Source organism: Drosophila eugracilis, unplaced genomic scaffold (assembly GCF_018153835.1).
Source record: "Drosophila eugracilis isolate 14026-0451.02 unplaced genomic scaffold, ASM1815383v1 contig_367, whole genome shotgun sequence".
In the NCBI taxonomy this organism is placed as follows: Eukaryota; Metazoa; Arthropoda; class Insecta; order Diptera; family Drosophilidae; genus Drosophila; species Drosophila eugracilis.
In genome coordinates this window covers 1,568,049-1,590,252 of record NW_024573224.1, presented here as the reverse complement: position 1 = coordinate 1,590,252, position 22,204 = coordinate 1,568,049, and the positions used below count along the sequence as shown (strand labels likewise).

The following is a 22,204-nucleotide window of genomic DNA, read 5'->3' as shown; positions in this document are numbered from 1 at the left end:
TCTCTTCTTGTCTCTCTTCCCTCCACCTCCTCCTCTTTATTCTCTTGCTCTTGCTCTCCCTCTCCCCTTCTCGTTCCTTCCTTTTTTGTTGAAACATTTTTGTTTATTTCAGCGGTGCGCTCGTATCTGTATCTCAGATGTTGGCTGACTGGTTCGCTCCGCACACTGGCAGTCGTCGTATCTGTATCTGCCAGGTACTTTTTGCCCGCTTCGTGTGCGCTCTGTGCTATTTTATGCGCTATTGCCAAGATTGCTGTGCGAATTTCGCCTTGAAACATTTTTTTCTTTTCTGCTTTTCGCTGCCGAGCTTATCTCTTTTGGCCCAAAAAAAAAAAACAAAAAAATCGAATAAAGTCGCTAAAATAAAATACAAACTACATTTTGGGGCTGAGAAAAGCGCGCGCCAATTCTAATTCGCCTGGCCAAAAAAAAGACCAAAGCAAACTCTACTCTTGATTGAAGGTCAGGCCAGCAGCGCAGGAGAAGTCGGCCAGTCCGTCGCAGGCTGCGGACCAACGCTGACTGATTGTTTTCGAGCTGCTGGCCTGGCTCGGCAAAATGGCATGGCATCAGTAGTAGTAGCACACGGAAAACTCATACCCAAGCCCAAACTCAACCAAAATCCCAGCCCAACCCCAACCCCAACCAATTTTGCGTCGCATATTTTGCCGTATCCTGCTCTGCTCTGCTTCCGTCTCTGCCGCGTCTCAGTCGCTGATGTCATTACTTCGAGGCAAGCGAGAAATGGGCTTTATTTTTTATTCCCCATCGAATCGACAGGGGTACAAAGGTAGTCCAGATTCGGTTCCAGCTGATGACGGACATGCAACTGGTCGAGGGCAATCGCTATCGGTTATCGCCACTAGATAATTAGCGGGGGAGGGCTGACTGTACCGAAGGTTAAAGAAATCTTACTGTACTGAAACTGTATCTAAAACTGATCTTCCTGGGTTTAAGCTATAATTTAGTTGTATTGGAAAGTTAAAAAGTCTTCTATATTATGTAAATATGTACTTTGAGGAATTATATACTGATAAGTTTATTAGGTAATCTGCAATTATGTAATTAGTTTCAAAATGAATATCTTTAACCTTACCTTATTTTCCAATGTCCTGGATGTCCAATATTTTAACTTTCTAACTAATATTTCTCAAAAATCTCGATGAAAATGGTTTATAATGTTGTTTAATGATATAGAAGGTTGATTATTCAGAGAGAGATTTCAAAAAGATAACATAATGCTTATAAAACTAAACCCTTTCGACCCTTATTATTATGTCTTCTTTGATATCTCCTTACATTTTCCGCAGCATACTTTTGGCGTCTCAATCAGCCAAACGATCGATCGATCGATCGATCATTGCAAGTGGAATGCAGAAGTGGAACGAATCGCCCCCACCACCCAGGTATTTCCTGAGTATCGGAGCGTCGGGAGTTCCGTTTGGTGTGCCACTTTGCTTGTTTAGTTTAATTCGTGACGCGATGCAGAGCAGCAAATAAATCAAAACAACGCGCGGTGATAAAAAATCGTTTTTCACGTGAGAGTAAAAGCTCCGTATGCTGCTCTGCCACCGTCGACGTCGACTTTGGCTGTTACAATGCCGCTGGCAGAGCTGTCGGCGATTTGAATATGTTATGATGTTGATGTTGCATGTTGGCCCGCGTCGCCAACTGGTTTTATTTTTATTCTCTATTTCTATTGCGTCTACTTCCGAGTTCAATGCAAGCGACGTCAACAGCGACAGCAGTGGCAGAACCGTCGACCGAGGCAGCGACGTTGCGCAACCGCCCACACGCGCTGCGGCTGCCGTTAGCTTTTCTAAATGTGTGTGTGCGTGTGTTTTTGGCGAGGCTGCGTCGTGCAAATATTTTGCCAGCATTCGCTATTCACACATATGTTGGTAGCCCAGAGGCTGCGCGCCACCCCCTGAGGACAAACAGCACCATCACCATGCCACCCCGCATCATCCACCCCCACCAAACGTGTCCCATTGAAAGCTAGCCGGCACTCACTCACTGGCAAAACAACACACATGTTGCTTCGGTTTAGATTTAGACGAGTTTTGAATGCTGAATAAATGGCCCGAGTGGCAAAAGCAGAAGAAGAAGAAAGAGGGTTGAGGAGGTGGAGGACTTTTCAGCACCGTCATAGCTACCACCACCATCACTACCATTGTACTAGCAACTGCTGCAACATCCACGGCAGCAACATCGCAGCAACAATAGCGATCGTGTTGCAAAAACAGGTGTCCGCTTTGCATAGTCTCTGGCCTCCTCATCCTCTTCCTACTCCTCCTTCACCAATGTTGAATGTTTGGCTTCCATCGCCTGGAAAGCTCTCAATATGGTTAACTGGGAAGTTATCAGCAGAGTTAAGTTATAGTATTTCTGCAAATTATGACTTTATTTGTTTTCGTATGGCAATGATATAATCATCCTGTGATAGTTATAACCATGAAAAGTTAATCAAGATTGCTTAGTAACCCCGCCAAAAGTATAATTAACTAAAAAGGGGGTAAAGAATTTCTCAATAAATTAAGTTAAAGGGAGGAACTTTAGATTAATTTAAGAATCATGCAACTTAAACTTTTTGCCATACTTTGAAAGCAAATCTTCTTATCTTGCAACAAATGCGTCGAATTCCTACTGATTAGTTAATAAACAGCAATAAAGATAACCCAAAATATTTAAATCGCTTTTATGATATTCATTAACTACCAAAAATTAATATTTGGGAAATAATTTAAACTTTAACTCTACTGCACCTGTGCTCCATATTAAATTTTAATAAAGTAATTCAATACCCGAATAAGCTTTTGCTGTACAGATAACCAATTAATGAATTTTCCCAGGTTGTAAATGAAACGAAATGCAATATTTGATTCAATACGAAAATAAATAGTTATGCTTTGCTGTTTTGCAACTTGGTTGCTGATTGGAGACCCTAGCTTTAAATTGCCTACGCAATTGCTGTGATGTTAATTGTGATAAATAATTAAATGATTTGTATCCTGCCATTTAATTACTACCACCTTTTTGAGATATTTTCATTTTAAAGGATTTATTACCTAATTATTGCTTGCATCACTCAGGAACTCATATGCGCGCATATGGGCGGGGGACTTGATGCAACTCATTCGCAAATGAAAAAAAAAAATACAGAAAATAAGAACGAGCGAGCGACGTTCAGTAATCGAATCAATTCAACGCCAATTATACAATCTGTCAACAGGAGCAGGAGCCATCGAAGGAGGAGCACACACAACCTGCAGCGGCGACGAACTCTACGCTCTGAACCGACGACCCTGGCCGATAGCATCGTCCGCAACCGGCTGATAAGAAAGCATTCGAACAGGAAGCACTCGACGCCGTTGTGCCAGGAACAATAATCAACGACAAAGCCAACAGACAACTAACCTTCACTGTGAAAAAAGGAAATAATTACCGCCCAGCAAACCATTTCAAGTGGGAAAACAGGAATATACTAATTGGGTATTAGTGAGGCAGTTTTCTTAGGTCTAGCATCCTTCAACCTATACAGATTCTAGGATTTAGGGTTAAATATTGTTTTTATACATTTGAATAGTAAATTTGCGAAATATTGTAGTTTTTGGTATGAGTTTTTCAAAGTGAGTATAAAATTTATTAGTTTTAGCCATTTATATAATACATAATTTTAAAATACAACCCAATTGGGGAATGAAATATGTACATAGATTGATATTTATTTATTGTCAAACATTCGGAACAAAGGCATGACTAATCATAACTATCAGCTTTGAATGATCTTCAAAATTCAACGAATTAGAAACTAATCTCAAATAAGAAACTTTGAATAAATGGTATATAGTTACATTTTCCCCACAGTGCCCAGAAAAAGATACTTGCAGCATAGCCTCAGAGAACATAACACGTTCCTTTGACGATTCATTTCTGCACTTGTTCGCTCGCCTGCGAACCTATCGTCATCGGTCGAACCGATCCGATCCAAACCGATCCATTCATTTCCGCTTTGGCCGGAGTTTGTTGTTGTTTTAGCTTCGTGGCAGCAGCTAAAGCAACAACAATAAGAAAGGCGACCATTCGGAACCGCCGAGCGAGAAACTATTGCACCTGATTGCCTTGAAAAGCGAGCAAAACCAAAGTGGCAGCTATAAACAAAAAGCGATCCGTTCGGTGGCGAATTCAAAAAGTTCGCCTACAGATCGATTCGCCGCAAGTAAAAACAAAGGAAAATGGTTAAAACAAAAAGAGAGTTCTTCTCATTCACTTCCTGCTCTCTTCCTCTTGCCAAAAAAACTTGAGAAAACTTCAAAACCCCAGCTGACGACGACAAGTTTTCAAAATATAAAAAAAAAACGTACGAAACTCAATTGTTGTTTTTGGTGCTTGGCTGGAAATTGCAGAGAAATTCCTTTGGCTTAATTAGCCTCTTTCGTTCGAGGCGAAAATATTTTCAAATGAGAAACGTACAGGCCGCCAAGAAAGCGGCACAACAACAACAACAAGAATGGCAGAGAGAAAGAGTGTGGAACGTCAGGCTGAAGCAAAAACAACTCTGAGCTCAGAGCACAAATGAAACCAGTTTAGTTCATTTCGTTTCGTTTCGTTCATTAATTCAAAATTTCCATTTGAAACTTTTTTCCCTCTTCTGTTGCTGTTGCTACTGCTGCTTCTTCCTCTGCTTTATTTTGTGTGTGCGCTTCGCTCTTCTCTGTTGTTGTGCTGTCGTTTTGCTCATCCCCGATTCCCAACCGCCTCCTCTTCCATTCACCCTCTTTCCAACAGATTCCACCCCACCATCCACCCCGCAACCCAACGTCATCGTCATAATCAGAGTTTTAACATTTTATGTACAGTGCACAGGCGGCACTCACTAAAAGGTACACTAAGTAAATGTCAATGCATATGGATATAGAACGTAGATATATATATTTTTTTATTTAATCTACAAAACGGTGTTTTTAAATAATAAAGAAAAATAGAAACTAGGTCCAACAAATTTTATAAATATTAATTTTTTAAAACAAATTTCTTTTTAATTATACTAAAAAGTAAATTTATTATAAAAATCTAACTATTCCTAATAACCTACTCCCAAAAACTTTTTATGTTTGAAATCTATATCATTTTGCAACTGAAAGAATTGTATCTAACAGATACTTTTCCTTATACATCAGTACGCTCTGTATTTATACACTCCCCCACACACAACCGCCTTATACATAGAGTAAGAGCAAGAGCGAAAGGGCCGAAGAGCAAAGCTCGTTTTCGTTGCCCTGCCGAAGTTGGTTCGTTTGTTCATTCGTTCGTTCGTTTGTTCGTTCTCTCCCACAATCGCAGTGCTTGACTCACACCGCTCCACCGACCGCCAGCTATATACACATAACCTACAAAAATATATAGCCCGTACATACGTTGAATTGTATGTGCGCTGGCTGCTCGACGATATTTGTGTGGCGCATCGTGTGCGCTGTCAGAGGCAAATGGCTTGATGGCCGTACAGTCCGTGGGCCAACGGGGGCCGGGGCTGGTTGTGGAGATGGGGAGCGGTGCGATGTAGGAACGATGAGCGGGTAGCGGGACATTGCAGGCTGGTTGGCAGACAGGCGGCATAACATCAGCAGAGGCAGCAGCAACACAAGTGCACAGGGTTGTCAAGCTGTTGTTCAGACGAAACGGCATTGAACCCTCAACGGGGTCTCACAGAGCAGATTGCAAATATTACGATGAGTTCCATGGAACTATACTACTAAGATAAGCTGAGTTCGGAATGGAATTCCAATAAATATATTAAATAAAATATTGATAGGCAGGACTGGCTTATAGATACGATATTATAGATATACAGTATATTAGGATGAGTAATATATTAGTATCGTTTTCATCTGTTAAATCTAATTTTGACTATAATAATGAGTTATAATATTACCAGTTACTTCCTTCAAATTTCAATAACTTATAAAGTATCCTCATTTAATCTGAGTTTATGCAAGTAATAAAATACGAATTGGACTAAATCAATTTAATAATAATTGTAATATATTAAACACTTGCTTTTATTCTGTTTTGCAAAAACTGAAAAATTTTCAAATATCTTGTTTTGAACATTTCTGTAACAGCTTTCAATGGAATGTATTTTCTTTTTCTGCTTTCGCAGCTACCCTGGCAACCCTAGTTGACGTAGTATCGGGTTTTATATGTACATGCGCTGACGCTGTCACGGCCTCTGCCGTTTCCCTTCCTTTCCTTCCCTCGACAGCTCATTGCCTCTCATCCACCACTCATTCTCGTTTCGTTCGTTCATTTCGACCGTCGAATAGTCTCATCGTCCCATCCGACCGTCGAACTGTGGGACTGAACGACCAACCAACCAAGCAACCAACCAACCAAGCGACCGTCGTTCGCCTCGGCGCGTCGTATGTGGGAACGAAATAATACCTATAAAAAAAATTCTTTTTCCCTCGGTTTTTTGCCCCTGCCTTCTGCTTCTTCTTTTTCTTCTGGCTCCGGCTCTGGGTACAGCGACAACGGGGGAGAAAAAAAAGAGAAAGACTTGTGGGTAGAAAACCAACAAAGTACGACTATAAAGTACGACAACGACGGGGTCTACGGGACCGGGATTGGGAGCGGAGTGGGCTGACGCTGGGAGGGTTTGAGGCGAACAGAAAAATTTAAGATGCTTTTGCTGAAGCGAACACCAAGATCTGTTGGCTACGGGACTGGCGGACCCGAGAGCTCGAGCTCTGTTAGAAACATGTTGAAATGAAATTGCTGAACGGCGCGAGGCGAGTTGAACGCTGAGCTGAGCTGAGTTGAGTTGAGTGTCAGGTCGGACCAACAGCCAGGCAAGCAACCAACCAAAGAAAGATGGAAAGAAAGAAAGAGGCCCCTGCGTAATGGTCTCTGCCTCTGCCACTGCCACTCTGCTGTTGCCTTTGCTTCAACTGCTATATGTATGCTGCTTTTGCGGGGGTGGGCAAATGTTTGGCAGCATTTTTGTATTAAAATTTTATGCGAGTGTGTGGCGGAGGCGGCTCTTGGTTGCTTTTTTTTCTTTCATTTTGTTGTTGTTGCTGGTGCTTGGTTGTCGCCGTCGCATCCGAGAAACTTTGAACATGTTCGGTGCTGGTGCTGCTGAACTGCTGTTGTTGTCGTTGTTGCCTGTGCTAGTTACTCGAAATATCAGCAAAAAGGAGGTTTAAACGTTGCGACCGAAGCTTTAAATACTCTTGTATAATACATTTCAGGCACAAGAGGTAGGATCTTTTGCGGTAGTATAGGATATCTCTTGATATCTCTTCAAGCTATTGCAGTATCAGGAATTGGTATCAAAATCCCTTATGGAAAACATCTGCATTTTTTTTCTTTACCTTTAAACTATTAAAATACCACCTAATCATAGAGTAGCTTTATGAAGGATAAAGAACAATACTAAGGCACTTTTTAGGAACTCTTCCGAGTATTATTTTATAGTATTGGGAAAAAATACTACATATTACGAAAAGACTTTCACAACATAGGAGAGTAATATATAAACAAGACAGATTAAATAATGACCATATAGACTACTAAGTTATCAAACTATTGACCAAAATAAAGGCAACCTTTCCACGGGTTAGGGTAGAAGACTGCTGCAGGTTTGGCGGATTTTAGTGTGGATATGTTGCTGTGTGGATGTCGATGTGAATGTGGAACGCCGAGTCGAAACAGAGCGAACGGAATGGATGCGATGCCAGCCAGGGACGTGGATGGGGATTGGGGGATTTAAATGGGGAAGGGGCCGGGGGAGACAGACACAGAGATGTTGGTGATGCTGATGCCGATGCCGATGAAGACGCAGATTCAGATTCAGATTCGGGCCCCAAAGACTAGAGCGACCAGCTGTTGGCCTTGTGCTCGGCGCACTGTTGTTGGCATTATTTTTGGAGACTCACTCGCTCTCTCCATCGACTGCGGACTGGCTGACTGGATGATGATGATGACTCGTTGCGATTGAGTAAAACTTATCCAAACAACAACAAAGGCATTAATAATGTTTGTGTTCGAAGGCGCTGGCTATTTTTGCTCCGACTGCTTGCTATAGGAATTGCCACTGTCGAAATGATCGGTTCCGTGGGTATGGTACATACTCGTATATGATCTCTTCTCCTGGGGGCAGCCGTATACCATTGATAACTGAGATCAGGTGCAGCCAGGAATCGAGATGGCCTGAAATTACTAATCTTGGGGTTTCCCATTTGCTGATTGCCGATGCATTCGTTCCTTTATTAGATTAAGTGTTCTTTCATTTGGTTTCTGGGTCACCGGATTGGGCATCACGAGAATAGATCTTCTACCGAATTGGTTGGAATGTTTTGACTTCGGGGAAAATATTTTTGGTGAAAAATAAATCCTTAGATAGATGAGGAAAAGCAATGTTGGATTTGAAAATCTTTTTATTTTGAAAACAGGAAACAAAGACTCCTTTAAATAGAATCACTTTTTTTCAGTTCCCAAGCTAATTGCCCCGTAAAGTAGGCAATAAAATGATCTAATATTTAAATTAGAATTCCTTTTTGCATAGCCTGAACTAAAAATGCACTGAAACTTATGATCTTCTGGGAAAGATGGGTTCTATAACTGGTGTGCTTAAGCTTCTTAGTATTCAGTTTGTTCTACGAATGCTGGTTTTCATTGCCACTCTTCTAATGCCAGTTTCAATTTCCGAAAGCTCGCACTGCAGCCACCCACCTAGCATGATTCGTCTGTCCGCCTGTCCCTCTTGGCATCCTGTTCCCCACCTACCCCTCTACTGACCAATCTCTCTAGCCCTGCCAATTCCCATGCCCCGTCCGAGTTGTCCCTGTCGGATTAGAGTTTTGGCCAGGGCCAAAAGCTGGTTACGTTCAGTTCAGTTCGCTTCGGTTCATGATGCCAAGGGGAAAAATGAAAGGGGACGCTTGGAGCATAAATGCAACTTCAGTTTTATGATTTCCCTTACTGGTAAGTGTTAGGAATAAGTGATAGTTAATGATTAACAGGGAAAACTTAAATATCGTTAAGTTTCCTCTTGAAATCTTAAAAGGTTAAAGAAAAGCCTTAAAGCCTTAAATTAAGAAAATATTCATTAGAAAAGGAAACCCCAAAACAAATAATAATTAGAAACTAAATAAATAATACACATAATTCGTTTATTTCCTAATATTAAGAAATACTATAAACTAATCATTTCTTCCACTGCAGCTAGCAATTTGGGAGTGGAGATTGGCAAATGGAGAGGGAGTGGGCGACCGATTGGAGCTCCATGACCGCGCCACTCGAAGGAAGAAATGCGATTGCCGATTGGGTTATAATGGATTTCGACAGTCCAAGAGTTGCGCTCCAGCAGTGCTGCTGGCGTCGACGTTGGCGTTGCAGTTGCAGCGCTGCATTCGGTTCGCTGTTCCTTTTACGCTTATTAGTTTAATTTGCCGCTGCCAGGGATTGTGGATGCTGGATGCTGCAACTTCTGCGGTTGTTGTTCAGTTTTTATTACGATTTTTGTTTTTTTTTTTTTTTTCTGCTTATGGCATGCAACATGCTGCTGGCTTTGAAGTTCTTCGGCAACTGACGCGAACGCTCTCTTCGAGGCGACTCCAAACAAGTTCGAATTCGCGACGTTGCAAGGTGCATTTGCCCCAATCCCGAAACGGTTGATAGTGTGTGTGTGTGTGTCTGTATGTGTGCTGTATCTGTGTATTTTGGTCGGCCGGGGATTGTGTGCGGGCGATTTGCATATATGCAAAACACTTGGCAGCGCCGCAGAGCAGCCAAAAATCTGAGTCTGCGACTCTGGGCAGACTCACATGTTGCATTCGCCTTTAATTTATGCCGATTATTCCCGCCATCTCGCTCTGACTACTGGCCACAATGTGGCCCCCATCCATCTGTCTGCACTGTCTATCTAGCTCGCTCTGTCGCAGCTCTTCGACTTGCAGCTCTGCGTTTACAGTTAAAGCTATCAATGTCATCGCTTGACAGCAGACAGGCGGACAGGTAGCGCCACCTCACACATCACCTAAACCACAGTGGGGTCTCGAAAATTAGAACCCAAGCGTTTTATGATTTTCTTTAATGGAGGAGGTTTCTAAATATGAACATTACATTAGAATTGCAGTTAATAATATGATTGTTTCTTAGCAAGAATTTAAAATACTAATACTTTGATTATAGGCTTTGAGAACTGTTATCTATAAATATGGCCTATCCTTAACTAGTAGTCATTAGGTATTGAAGACTCTATCGCCTATCACAGGGGAACTCCTCCGAAGCGAATGCTAATCACTCAATGACTCAATACACTAAGTTCAAACAAGTTTGATGAAGTCAAAGGAAGACCTTCGCATTGAAGAAGTTTTGGGACAAAAAAAAAACACTTGAACGCAAGAGCTTCTAATTTGCGAGCGACCACTGTGTGTCGTTTATCTGTCTATGTTGATGGTAAGAGGCTAAGAGGGTAGGAAGTTGAAGGTCGTTCGTTCTCCCTGTCACACACACACACACACATTCTCGGCCGTACTCATATTTATTTATTACTTTTTATGTTGTTTTAATGACGCCGACGACGTCTGCTCTACTTCATCTGTTACTCTGCTGGCGTCGCTGCCTCAGCCGCTGCCTCTGCTGCTTCCTCTCCTTCGAGCCAACTATTGGCATCTCTGTCGCTCGCCCGCGATTATTTTCGGGTTATTAAACCAACCGCAACAACTCAGACGGCAAACAACAGCAACAACAACAACACACACATAACGACAGCTATAGCAATAATAACAACAACGAACGGGCCACTTGCAGTTTTTGAATTGCTGATTAATTTTATTGCTTGTTGTAATGATAAATTCGTTTTTTTGTCGGTTTTTGTTTTGATCACTTGCTTCGCCGCTCTACACGTGACTCTGTTGCCGCTTTAGTCGCTGTCGCTGTCGACGTCGCTGCCTCAGCCAATGGCTCAGCCGCAGCGCTGCTGTTGCCTTTTGGTCTCCGGCATTTCCTCTGCCGTCTATAATTTATTAATTGTGCTCAGAACGTGAAACGCTGTCGTCGCCTTTTTTGTTTTGATACGCCACTTCGTACTGCCAACCAAAAGGGTTGGGTGGTCCAAAAGGGGGCGTGGTATTTCGGTCTGATGAGGGGGAGAAGTGGCTTTGTTAGCATGGAGCAAGTCTTGTTGTTGTTTTTGCCATTTGCCATTGCACTTGGTTAAAAGACCCCCATCTCCTTATACAGGGGAACACTTTGGACTTTGTGAACGAGTATGTATGTACATGTGTTTATATGTATTTATGTACATACTGTATATGCCAACTATGTCTCAGTGTGATGCTGCACATTGTAAGAATGTAAGTAGGTATACACATATGTATGTAGTTCTTGTGACGGAAAGAGATGTCCACATTAACAGAGCTTTGGCAGTTGATTAACAGTCATCTAATTAGTTAGTGTTACGGTAATCGCTAGTTATGATATTTCTTTTCATCTGTCAGAAGGATGACTTATAATATCATATGTTATTAAACAGTTTTTATTCAGTAAACCTCTTTCTAAATGTGATTGGTAAAATCTGCCTAATTAGGACTCCATATAATGAATCTATGGTAGGAAAACCAGGAATCTTAGAAGTCATAGAAGTTTAATGATAGACTACATACTTATATTGGTAAGTTTTAGAAGAAAGTCTTATGGTTTTGAACTTACCAAATCAGCAGAGTTTCATTAAATTTTTGGGATATAGTCAATTATAGTATCAGATATCTCCCGATTACCCCACATTATCTGGGGCACTTGATTATTTCTTACCATCAGGCCCATTTGTATTCCCCATGCGATCTGCTTTTGGTGTCGTAATTGGAATCGCACTTTCGTTCTCGTTCGCTCGATGGCGCTGCTTTCATTCATTCATTCATTGCTATTCCCATTCCCATTCTGATTCCCATTCGATTGTCATTTATTAGGGGCCGATCATTACGTAGACATTTGTGTTTGACAATTTGAATGGGTTTTCTCACGCTAAGCAGCGCTGTCGACGCTGGCGCCGCTTTGTCTTTCATTTCACTCACTCACTCATTCAATTTTCATGCCTCTTTGCTGGCCGTCGATGTCGATTGTTTGTTTGCTTCCGTCTCTGCCTTATTTTTTTTACTGCTCTGCTCTGCTTGGCTTTGCCCTGCTCTACGCTTATATATTTTTTTCTTCATTCATATATTTATTTAGCTAATAATATAAGTCAAATCGAAATTATTTATGACACCCCGGCATCGAACGTGAATTTGTGAATTGGTGAATGTGAATCCCGAGTTCGACCCTACCCCAATCAGCTGGTGGTCGTGCCGCGTTGGATGAGGGGGCCTTTGTTTTGATCGTTATGTAAATGGCTGAGAGATGATTTTTATTGTTTTTATTGCCACTGAATAATCGGCGTGGGTTGATAGTGAAACACTCGCGTGCCGGTATTTGAGTGACTCGTAGTAAATATTTGGTTTTGAAAAACAAAAATGCTCAATGAATGCCACAAACCAGCTGATCTAATCGCAAATGCTTTTTAGTATGAAGAGTTCCCCATGTTCTTTGTGTCATTTTAAGTTAAACGGGTGGTGGGAGATTACTTTTAAAATGCTTCTTAATAATGGTTTGGTATTGTTAAATAAGTATCAGTTTGTTTGTTTAAGAAAATATGTTAAGAATATATGATACTCAGCCTGCAATTTTGCAACTTAATCTGTTTTCAAAGTACAAAAAGGACTCTAATCACAAAATCAAGACAGTTATTAAGGTCTCTAATAAAATCAATCTTATAAATAGAGAAAGTTCAGTTGATATGTAAGATATGTAAGTTTTACTATTCGCTCTATCAGAACGTTTGCAAGTATCTTTAAGATAGTAAACTTGTTCCCATAGTTTGTTGACACTTATTCCTTCCTTACCGAATCCTTCGTACTTTCCCTACAGTTCCACTCACCAAATTAACACTCAATAGTAAAAGAAAAGCTCAAGAACTTTATGAGACTGTCAATTTGCTTTCTCATTTCCCCTTTGTGACGCTGTTTCGCACAACATAAAAAGGATTGCGGTGTTTTTCCCTATGCTAAGTGCCAAAAAAGAAATCTCACCGCCCCATACCAAAAAAGTAGCGGCATTTTGTACGCTTTCATGTATTTCCTCTTGATTAGAAACTGCAAAGCAAAACAAAAACCGGAAAAAGGGTTATTTTTTATTGCTCTCCGTGTGTCGCTGGGTTGTTGTGTGTGTGTGTGTGAGTGCCTGTGTTTACTTCTTAACTTTCGGCGATTCCCTTGGTTTTTTCTTTCGTTTTTTTTATTATTATTATTGTCGCCGGCTGGGTCGACTGCGCTGCCGGCGTCGCGAGCTTTTAGCATTTTTAAATTGACGTTTATTATGCGCGCTGCCTTCGTCGTTGCCGTTTTTTTTTCATTTTTATTGTTTTCTTTTATTTTTGTGTGTGCCTTGTGTACTCAACATTGTTTTTGTATCTCTCTCCTTGCGGCGTCGGTGCTTGCGTTGCCGTCGACTGCGACTGCGGCTGCAACGTAGACGCTTACTTTGGCAGCGCTGCGCTGCGCCGTTTCTTTAGTTTGTTTTGGTTTTTAATTTAATCGTTTTTGTGGCCGCTCTTTGTTGTTGCTGTAGTTGTCGTTAAATGTGCTTAGCACGTGCTGCCGGCCTACGGCCTCCCTCTCTCTTTCACTCCTGCAGCGTTTATTGTTGACTCTTGCTTTTGCTTTTTCTGTTGCTGTTCCTGTTGTTGTTGTTGTTTTTGCTTTTGCTTTTGCCCTTTTGTGTCTGCTCTTGATGCTTATTAGCGAGTGGCATTCACTCACTCTTTCAGCCAGTCACTCACCCTCTCATCCCCCTACGTTCACTCACTCTACCGTTCATTGATGACGGCAGGTTGCCTCTGCCGTCGCTTAGAAACAAGTGGCCAATAAATTATGGCCAGCCGCAAGAGCAAGAAGAAGAGCAGAAGCAGAGCCATTTGCCCATTGAAAATGTGTAATGGTAAATACGCATAAAACCGTTATACAGTCCAGCTTCACTAAATCGAATTGTCTGCCATTTTCATGGACTTGTGTGGCAAAACTACTCCCATACACGCTTATCATTGTAGTAATTCAAATTGCTTGTGTTTCTACTTTCAAAGCAACTAAAGTAATATTTATGTTTAAAAATTTTTTATTTCCTTAAAAAAACTAATTTTTTTGTAAATTAAAATTCATGTAAGGTTATACCTGAAATGCTATGTGAGTATTACAAATGAAGAAACTGGGAAAAATTTAATTTTGTTGCACATTTCGAGCACAAAAACTTCACTAAACTTAAGTTGCACAGTATTAATTGTTATATTAAGGTACCAAATCTCCTAAGTATGTACTCAAGTAACATCATTAAGACATCTAATATTATTAAGACTAAAGAATGGTTAAGTAAAGGGGTATACTAAATAACTCTTCATTAACAATAATATTATAATAACAAACATTTTAAACTCTCTTAAAACACTTAAACCCTGTTATTAAACCCAAATCTAAAGCTCAACGTTTCAATTACGCCAATTATTTATTCAACCTCTGATTGCGGTTCGAGTTAGAGATGTCCGCCTGTATTTATAGACCGGAAAAAAAGGGTTTGTCCGCCGGCGGCTGATGCCTCGCTCCCCGTGAATGTTTGTCCGTGCCTTTTTTTATGATACGGAAACTGACCTAAGGTATGCGACCGGCATTTGCATGGGGACCGATAATGAAAATGAGTTGCTGGGGTGCCCTGCCCACTGCTGACTGCCCCCCCGCTGTTGTCCACAAGGGAGCGGAACAAGCGCAAGTCATGATGCTATTATTATACAACGTTCGGACTTTGGTACGTCACTGTGTCAAGGACAAGTGGATTCCTTTTGCGGGTAACTCAGTGTGTGTGTGTGAGTGTATTTGTGCGTAAGTTGGTAAGAGAGGGAGTGGTAAGAATATTTATTGTTGATTTACCGTTTTACGACCTTTGCGTTGGTTAATCATTAATGCAGAGCGGGAGCGAATCTGTTGACTTTTTAAAAGCAGACTTTCCCGCAGGGAAAACTGAACAGTCTGCGTTTTTCTCACTTAGTTGGTTGTTTTTTTGTAAAAAAAACTTATTGAAAATGAAATGGGGAAAATTTAGACTAAGGAGAAGGAAAGTTTGGGAAAATTGGGGCATATATTGATTAGCTTTAAATGGGGCTCAATTTGTTAGAAATCGTTCGGAATTCATTATTTATTGATAACTAAGTGAAAGAAGTAGCGAAATGTTTAAATTTAAGAATGAGGTGGAGAACTTTTTAGGGTAGAAAATTCTTTATTAGTGAAGCTCAAATATTTTGTCTATATTTCCCATAACAATGATTAAAAATCTTTTTAGGAATGTGTTTTACAGAAAAACCTTAAAATTACAAAAATCGTTTTTTAGCAATGCAATAAAATCCTCTATAAAATGCTACCTGACACATTCCGAGCATCCAGCAGTCAGCATATCTTCAAACACTTTTGGCCAATTGTGGGTCAAGTTTATTTCAATAAATTTCCTTCCCTTCTTTGTGTTTTATTTGTTGGGAAAAACTTCGTTGCGATGCCTGCAACGAATCTTAAATGCCATTGCACTTTACACGCCCCCAAACAGACCGCACCACCCCCAGGCGATTGCCAGCCCCTCGTCGACGTGTATGACATTTTTGCAGTTTTTGTTTTGCTCGCCGGCTTCTACGCCTCTTTCTTCTGATGCCCCACAATCGCCCCTTCACCATCGTCATCATCAGCACCAACACCCAACCGCCTCCTTTTCGTCGTCCATCATCACAAAAACTTTCATTTAATTGCTGCAAGCGGTAGAAATAAAGAAAGAAAACAAAGAGAGAGAAAAAAAAAACCTTGATGTTGTTGGCTTTTGTTTACTTGGCTTCGATTGTGAAGGGGGGCCTTGTGTCAGTGGAGAGGGGGCTTAAGACCCCAACTTGGGAATGGAAATCGAATCGGAATCGGGCATTGAGAATCGGAGGAATCGGATGGAATCAGAGGGGGGTAATGGCTAGCGCTGACGACGCGTGCTGTGCGTGTGCCTACTACGAATGCCTCCACATGGATATGCGTGATGCTCCGTTGGAGGTACCTCTCCTCTCTCCACCCTCATTGACCCTCCCTTGAGGCATCACTCTCTCCCCCCACCTAGCAGCACCCCCTTCTGACCAATCCATTGAGCATTTCTCGGCCGTAGCCAAATTGCTTTTCAATTGGTTTCGCCGGTAAACGGCAAAAGAAACACGCGCACAAAACATAAATGCCGATAGAAGAAACTCAAGAATCAAAACAAAGATAGCGAATGCACCTATGATGGCACAAAAGCACATGTACTATACTAGTCATATGCAATCATAGTGTGTATGGCTAAGATGATATCATGATGGTTAAGATTGATAAGAAGCTGTTGTATCGAAGATTGGAGGGGTAGTTTTTGGATAATATTAGCATTCTTTATATTGGATTAATGACTAAACTTTAAAGTTAGCAAAGATATATAAAATTCCGATAATTATACTATATAGAATCAGTTAATATAGTATAACTTATAAATAGTGTTAATATGTTTCATTAACAGTAAGATTTTAGAAGCTTAGGTCTTGGGTTCTCAGAGAAGTGCTAAAACTACTTTTTAATATAAATCCAAATTAGGAATATCATTAAATCTTTTAGCAATACCTGAAATCTTAATTTAGTACATCTAAGGACTATACAAAGACTAACCAATCGATGGTCAATTCTAATAAATAAGATCGAGGTAAATACTTAAATAGAGGGGTCAAAATAATTCCTTATCTTATCACAAACTACTCACATTGGATTCGGTCCACATTTTCATGGTTTCCTGCGGGATCTTGAGGAGGTAATCTCGGCTGGCGGTAATATAAGTTTGGCGCCTTTTTTCTGAGTTGCTGGTTTGTTTTGGGTGTGCTTTAGCCCCAGCTCCACATTTTTGCAGGGTTTTTTTTAGAGAGGGGGGAATTGAGATGGGAGAACTCGATCGCCGGTCCAAGAACAATTCACTATTGCACATACACTCTGTGGCACACACACCAACACATATGCACAGACCGCTTGGTTCGATGTTTTTCCTACCGCTGGTGTTGGTTCAACTTGGGAAAATGGGGGAAATATGGCTGTGGAAAATTTACGTAGTTTTTGCTCGGGCTCTGTGGCTTTGGCCGAGCGCCTTTGGCGTCGTCGTCGCTGGTCGCTTGGCGTCTTGTTGTGCGAAGTGCAGAGTTCGTACTGAACGGCTTTCGGCCTGGCCAACACTCGACAGCCAGCCGGGTGGCTAGAGTTGCCGCCTCTCTGCCTGAAAAACTCTCTGAGCCTTGGCAACTCTGCGCAACATGCGCGCGTTGTTGTTGTGCTAGCATTTTCCACCTAGCATTTTCGTATTTTCAGTTGCGTTGTGGAAAGCCACCAGGTTGGGACAGAATCGGGCGAAAGCCATGAGCCCAGTCCCCAATACCAAACTCTGGCCCAACAATGCTCCCAATAAACCATTTTATCCTCTCCCCCCTCTTCAACCCCGTTCGAACTCCTCCTTTTCCATCATTTCCTGAACTATTTTAGTGGGCCCGACCAGCAAACAAAGGCAACTCGACTTGGCTCGTTCGGATTCGGCATGTTTTAGCCAGAGTACGGGTTGAGTTTGAGTTTGCTTTTTGGCCGCTTAGCTCGTTTTCATAAAGTCGATAATTGTGATTGGCGCCAAATGGTTTTCAATCGAAGCGAAGAAGCTATATCGATAGTGATGAATTTTTGGTAGAGGGATCGATAATTTTATATATATTTGCTGATATGATCTTTTCAAAAGTAGTTCCCTGGTTGGTTGATGTTAGATTTCAGAAGTAAAGTTGATATATTCCTTTCTGTATTAAGATATTTTAGTTTTCTGTTACGTAAAAGACATAAATGGCATCTATATTACTCATACGCCAAGTAAACCATGGCTATATGTGTATTAAAAAATTGTTGGTTTTTTTTTATTAATATTAAAATCAATATTTTTAAGGTGTGTTAAATATACAAATATACATCTTACTAGTATATTATATGATCCCAAAGGCTAACATGGCGTATGATTGATACGGTGAAGATACCTTAATATATCTTTGAACCTAAGTATATGTTTTAAGATCTTATTTAATTATAATTATATACTTATAATAAGATTAAATGGGCTGTATTATTAATATTTTACTATTATTATCTTATATTATAAACCTATTTAAGATACATCATAAATTTCATCAATGTTCAAGGATCATTAGTCTTAGAAACAGTCATGCTAACTATGATAATATAATAAATAAACATGAAATCAGTTCAAAGACGATCGCAAGTGCTCATATCATTTTTTTTTTGATTTGATTACGAAGGCGCTGGCAGCGTAACGTCGCACCTGATCTCGCCGATGTGATTATTATCAGTAGCTAGGCTAGTCAGGTGGTTTTCGGAGCGGAGCGACCACAGTGCCGAACGACCTTTTGCTGACTGATAAAAGTGGGTGGTTCGGGTGGCGAGGTTTCGGCTTAGGCATCCTCCCCGCTCTCTCTCTCTCTCTCTCTCTGTCTCTCTCTCTCACTCACTCTTTGTCTCTTGCATTCACACACTCACGAGAGCAATTCCCCATACTCTCTGACCCCGCTGACTGCTGATTGCTTTGCTTGCTTCGCTGCACATACACACACACACATACACGCATACAGAGAGCTGGGGAGTGGGAGAGAGAGTTGGGTGGCTCTTTGTTTTGCCCAAGTTCTCCCACAGTTACCAACCCACTGCCCCTTCTCTCAACCCACACTCTTGCTCTCTTTTTGGGGAGAGCCTAGCCGAACTGAGAGCCGATGTTTATGCTGCCAAGGCAAAAACCAAAGCTGCACTGCAAAGAAAATCTGCATTAAATTCAGAAATTGATTATGAATATAAAAAATTTTTGAAATTCATAAAACTTTGAATAAGAAAATGTTTAATTTTCTCAATCTTAGAAAAGCTTTGTGAAATTTAATTTCAATTTCATATAAAACTTCTGAATGTAAAGCAGATTTTTGTTTTTTGAGTGTAAATCCAGATTTCTAGCTCTGCCGTGGTCGCTGCCTCTGCTGCTGCCTCTGCTGGCGGAAAAGCCTGGTCCAAAGGCAGCCAAAACAACCGTCGACGGATGACGACGTTTTCCGACTAACAACGGACGCGCATTTTCCACCGTTTCGAGGCAAGAGCGCATTGAAAATTGTGCGAAGCAGCGCAGCCTCGAAATTGGCAAAAAGGGGTTTTTCGATGGTGGGGCCGTAGGGGTGGGCTCTGCAACCGGGGACAGCGAAGTGGTAATGGGCGGCTAGAAAAAAGGGGGGTCGGTTAAAGCTCTAACGACGTTGGCCGCTCTGGCGGCTGTGGCATTCATTGTTCGCCTTCGAGCGCCAAGCACTGAAAATGCCATTTTCACTGAGAGGAAAACTAAGTTCTATATAGTTTAAAATTTAGAACTTATTTTTTATTTTAAAAGTTATTAAAATAAAAGAAAATGTTAATGATAAAGATTTTAGAACGCTTAAGGACTTAGACCTTGCAAAGCTTTAAGACTGATGCCTTTTAGGTCATTTCGAATCCCAAAAAAAGATTTACATTCAGATTTATAGTCCCAAAATATTTTTCATAGTCTTAAATTAGTTTTTCATTTCAAACTCGCTGAAATTTAAGAATTTTCCTGAGAGATATTTTCCTCGCACAGTGTGGTGATGTTGTTGCCGCTGTTATTCCATCCACTTTGCGTATCCTTTGGCTGTGCTGCTGATTTGTGCGCAAAACTTTTACAACATCGCAGTGGCAGTGGCAATGGCAGCGGCATCGGCATCGGCAGAAGCACCAGCAGTAGCAGAGGAACAGAATCCAAAGCGGCAACAACAGCAATAGCAACAGCAAATGGCAATGGCAACGCAACCTATGGCTATATGGTATCAGCAACATTAACGAGGTCTCAGCAGCGACAGCGTCACCGTCGACGAGCGCCGTTGTTGTCGCGTGGTTATTGCCGCCAGTTGCGGCTCTGCTTTGTCTACGAAAGGTCGAAGACGGAGTCTGTGGTCTGTCTCAGTTGATGTTTCAGTCTAAAGGGACTCAGCCTCAAGTGGCAGGGGCAGGGGCAGGGACAGAGGCAGCAACGACACTGGCATCATCGCCTTTGGCTTTGTCCGCTCTGGCGAAAAAAAAAGAGTTCAAATATGCATTGCTTGGGGTTAAAGGGGGATATGTCAAAGTTGGAGGGTGTAGTTCCTCAGCTGGAAGGGATCTCTAGAAAGTTAGAACTGGTCTTAAGATGTTGTTTAGGGTCAGATCACAGATGGTATAATAGTTAGCTAGGATAGTTAGGTTACTATGAAGGTGTTAAGATATAAAGATTAGATATAACGATTTATAAGATTTGGATAAAAAGATTGATAAAAAGGCAGATTGATAGACATTAATACATATAGATAATGGTAAAGATTGAAGATTGGTAAATAAACTAGAATCCTTCATATAAAAGGAGAAATAAATAAGATTCTAAGATATAGTTATGATCGCTATAACTTCATAGGGGAAGATATGGGAGATTATACTAGTCTGAAATGTTTGATCTCTTAATGCTTCTATGATCAGGATGATCAGGAAAATGAATCATTTTTGTACACTTTATAAATATCTATATATAGTTAATTATAAGATTATATACCTAAATCGAAATCATATGATTAATGTTATAGATCACAGTAAAAACATCACCCTGATCCATATAGATTAATCTCCCCACTCAAAAAAGTTAGCCCTTTGCCATCATAACCCTTTTATATACCTAAACTATCATTATTAAAGACTTAACCGACTTTGCCTACGGAAGGCTTTAATAATTCTGTGTTTCTAATAAAATTCTCTTGATTGCCCGAAATGTTAATCATTTATTGATATTTCATTTCTGCCACAGGCCTTTCTACGCGCTTCTCATGCCCAAGTCGAGCCATGTCCACATCGCATCCCATACAGCCCGTCTCTTTCGTTCAGCTGGCTGACTGGGGGTTGAGTGCTCGCTTTGATGATTTTGTTTTCGAGGCTTATCCACCCCACTCAGCCACAGTGGACATTGGCTTAGGGTCACCCTCATTTCGTCTTTACAAGATTCTTTTCCCCTTCGAAAATATGATAGAAACTTTAGCTGGGGGAATTTTTTCAACTCAAATTAGGGTTCTTCATTTTTTGCTTTTTGGGGGGATCTTGGTGAAGGACTTCACCTGAAAATCGGAGGGCTAGGTATTAGTAAGAGCTTTCACTGTATATGCCACAGCTTACACATACAATTGCTGTTCGTTATATACATGTATGATATACTCAAATACATATGCATCTATATGAACAGAGACACACACACACCCCGGGCATGTACACACATCTATAAGTAAGCATATGAAGGCAAACAAAACTGAAAATGCGGTAAGCCAGAGGCGTGGGCACTGGCAAGGGGGATTTTTATAATCTTTTATACTATTTTTGTATATTAGCAGTTTATCGATATCATATATTAAAGAACTTACTAGCCAAAATCACAATTATTAATTTTCTTTATTAAACAATTTTCTCAAAAATATTTTATTGCATACTTAAGTGGTGTTGTTAACTGAATTAAAATCTCTTTTGATTTTTTTTGACTTGTTTACTAAAAAAGTAAAAATTGTATAATGGAAATTCCTGTAAAAACTTGAATATTTTTTCAAAAAGATTATCGTAAAGACATATCAAAAAGCATGTTTTTTCGTCTACTTAATCCCCTTTCTATAAGACGCCTCTGTTGTTGCTGCTGTGATGCGTTGCCTGCCCTTGTTGTTGCTGTTGTCGTTGTTGTATTTTGCCGCAGCAACAACAGCAACGGCAACAAAAACATCAGCAGCAACACCAACAACAAAAACAACAACAACGAACATTCGTTTCGTTCGTTAGATGACTGGCTCTGTATGTATCTGTATCTCCGCTTGTGTACGTGTGTATGTCAGTGTATGTGTATGTGTGTGTGTGTGTATACAGTCCTACATTTCCATCGATTTAATCTATCTGACTACGACATCAGCCAAACACACACACATATACAGATACACATA

The 22,204-nt window shown here is 40.8% G+C and overlaps 1 protein-coding gene across 1 annotated transcript in view; it reads right to left on the bottom strand.

Moving 5' to 3' along the window:
* Positions 1–17,307, bottom strand: part of LOC108116393 (RNA polymerase II degradation factor 1) — a 37,119-nt gene extending 19,812 nt beyond the window's left edge. Inside the window, exon 1 of the mRNA XM_017228256.2 lies at positions 16,888–17,307. Within this exon, the coding sequence (XP_017083745.2) occupies positions 16,888–17,106 (219 nt within the window). The 5' untranslated portion in view covers positions 17,107–17,307. The remainder of the gene's footprint in view (positions 1–16,887) is intronic.
* Positions 17,308–22,204: the final 4,897 nt, after the last annotated feature.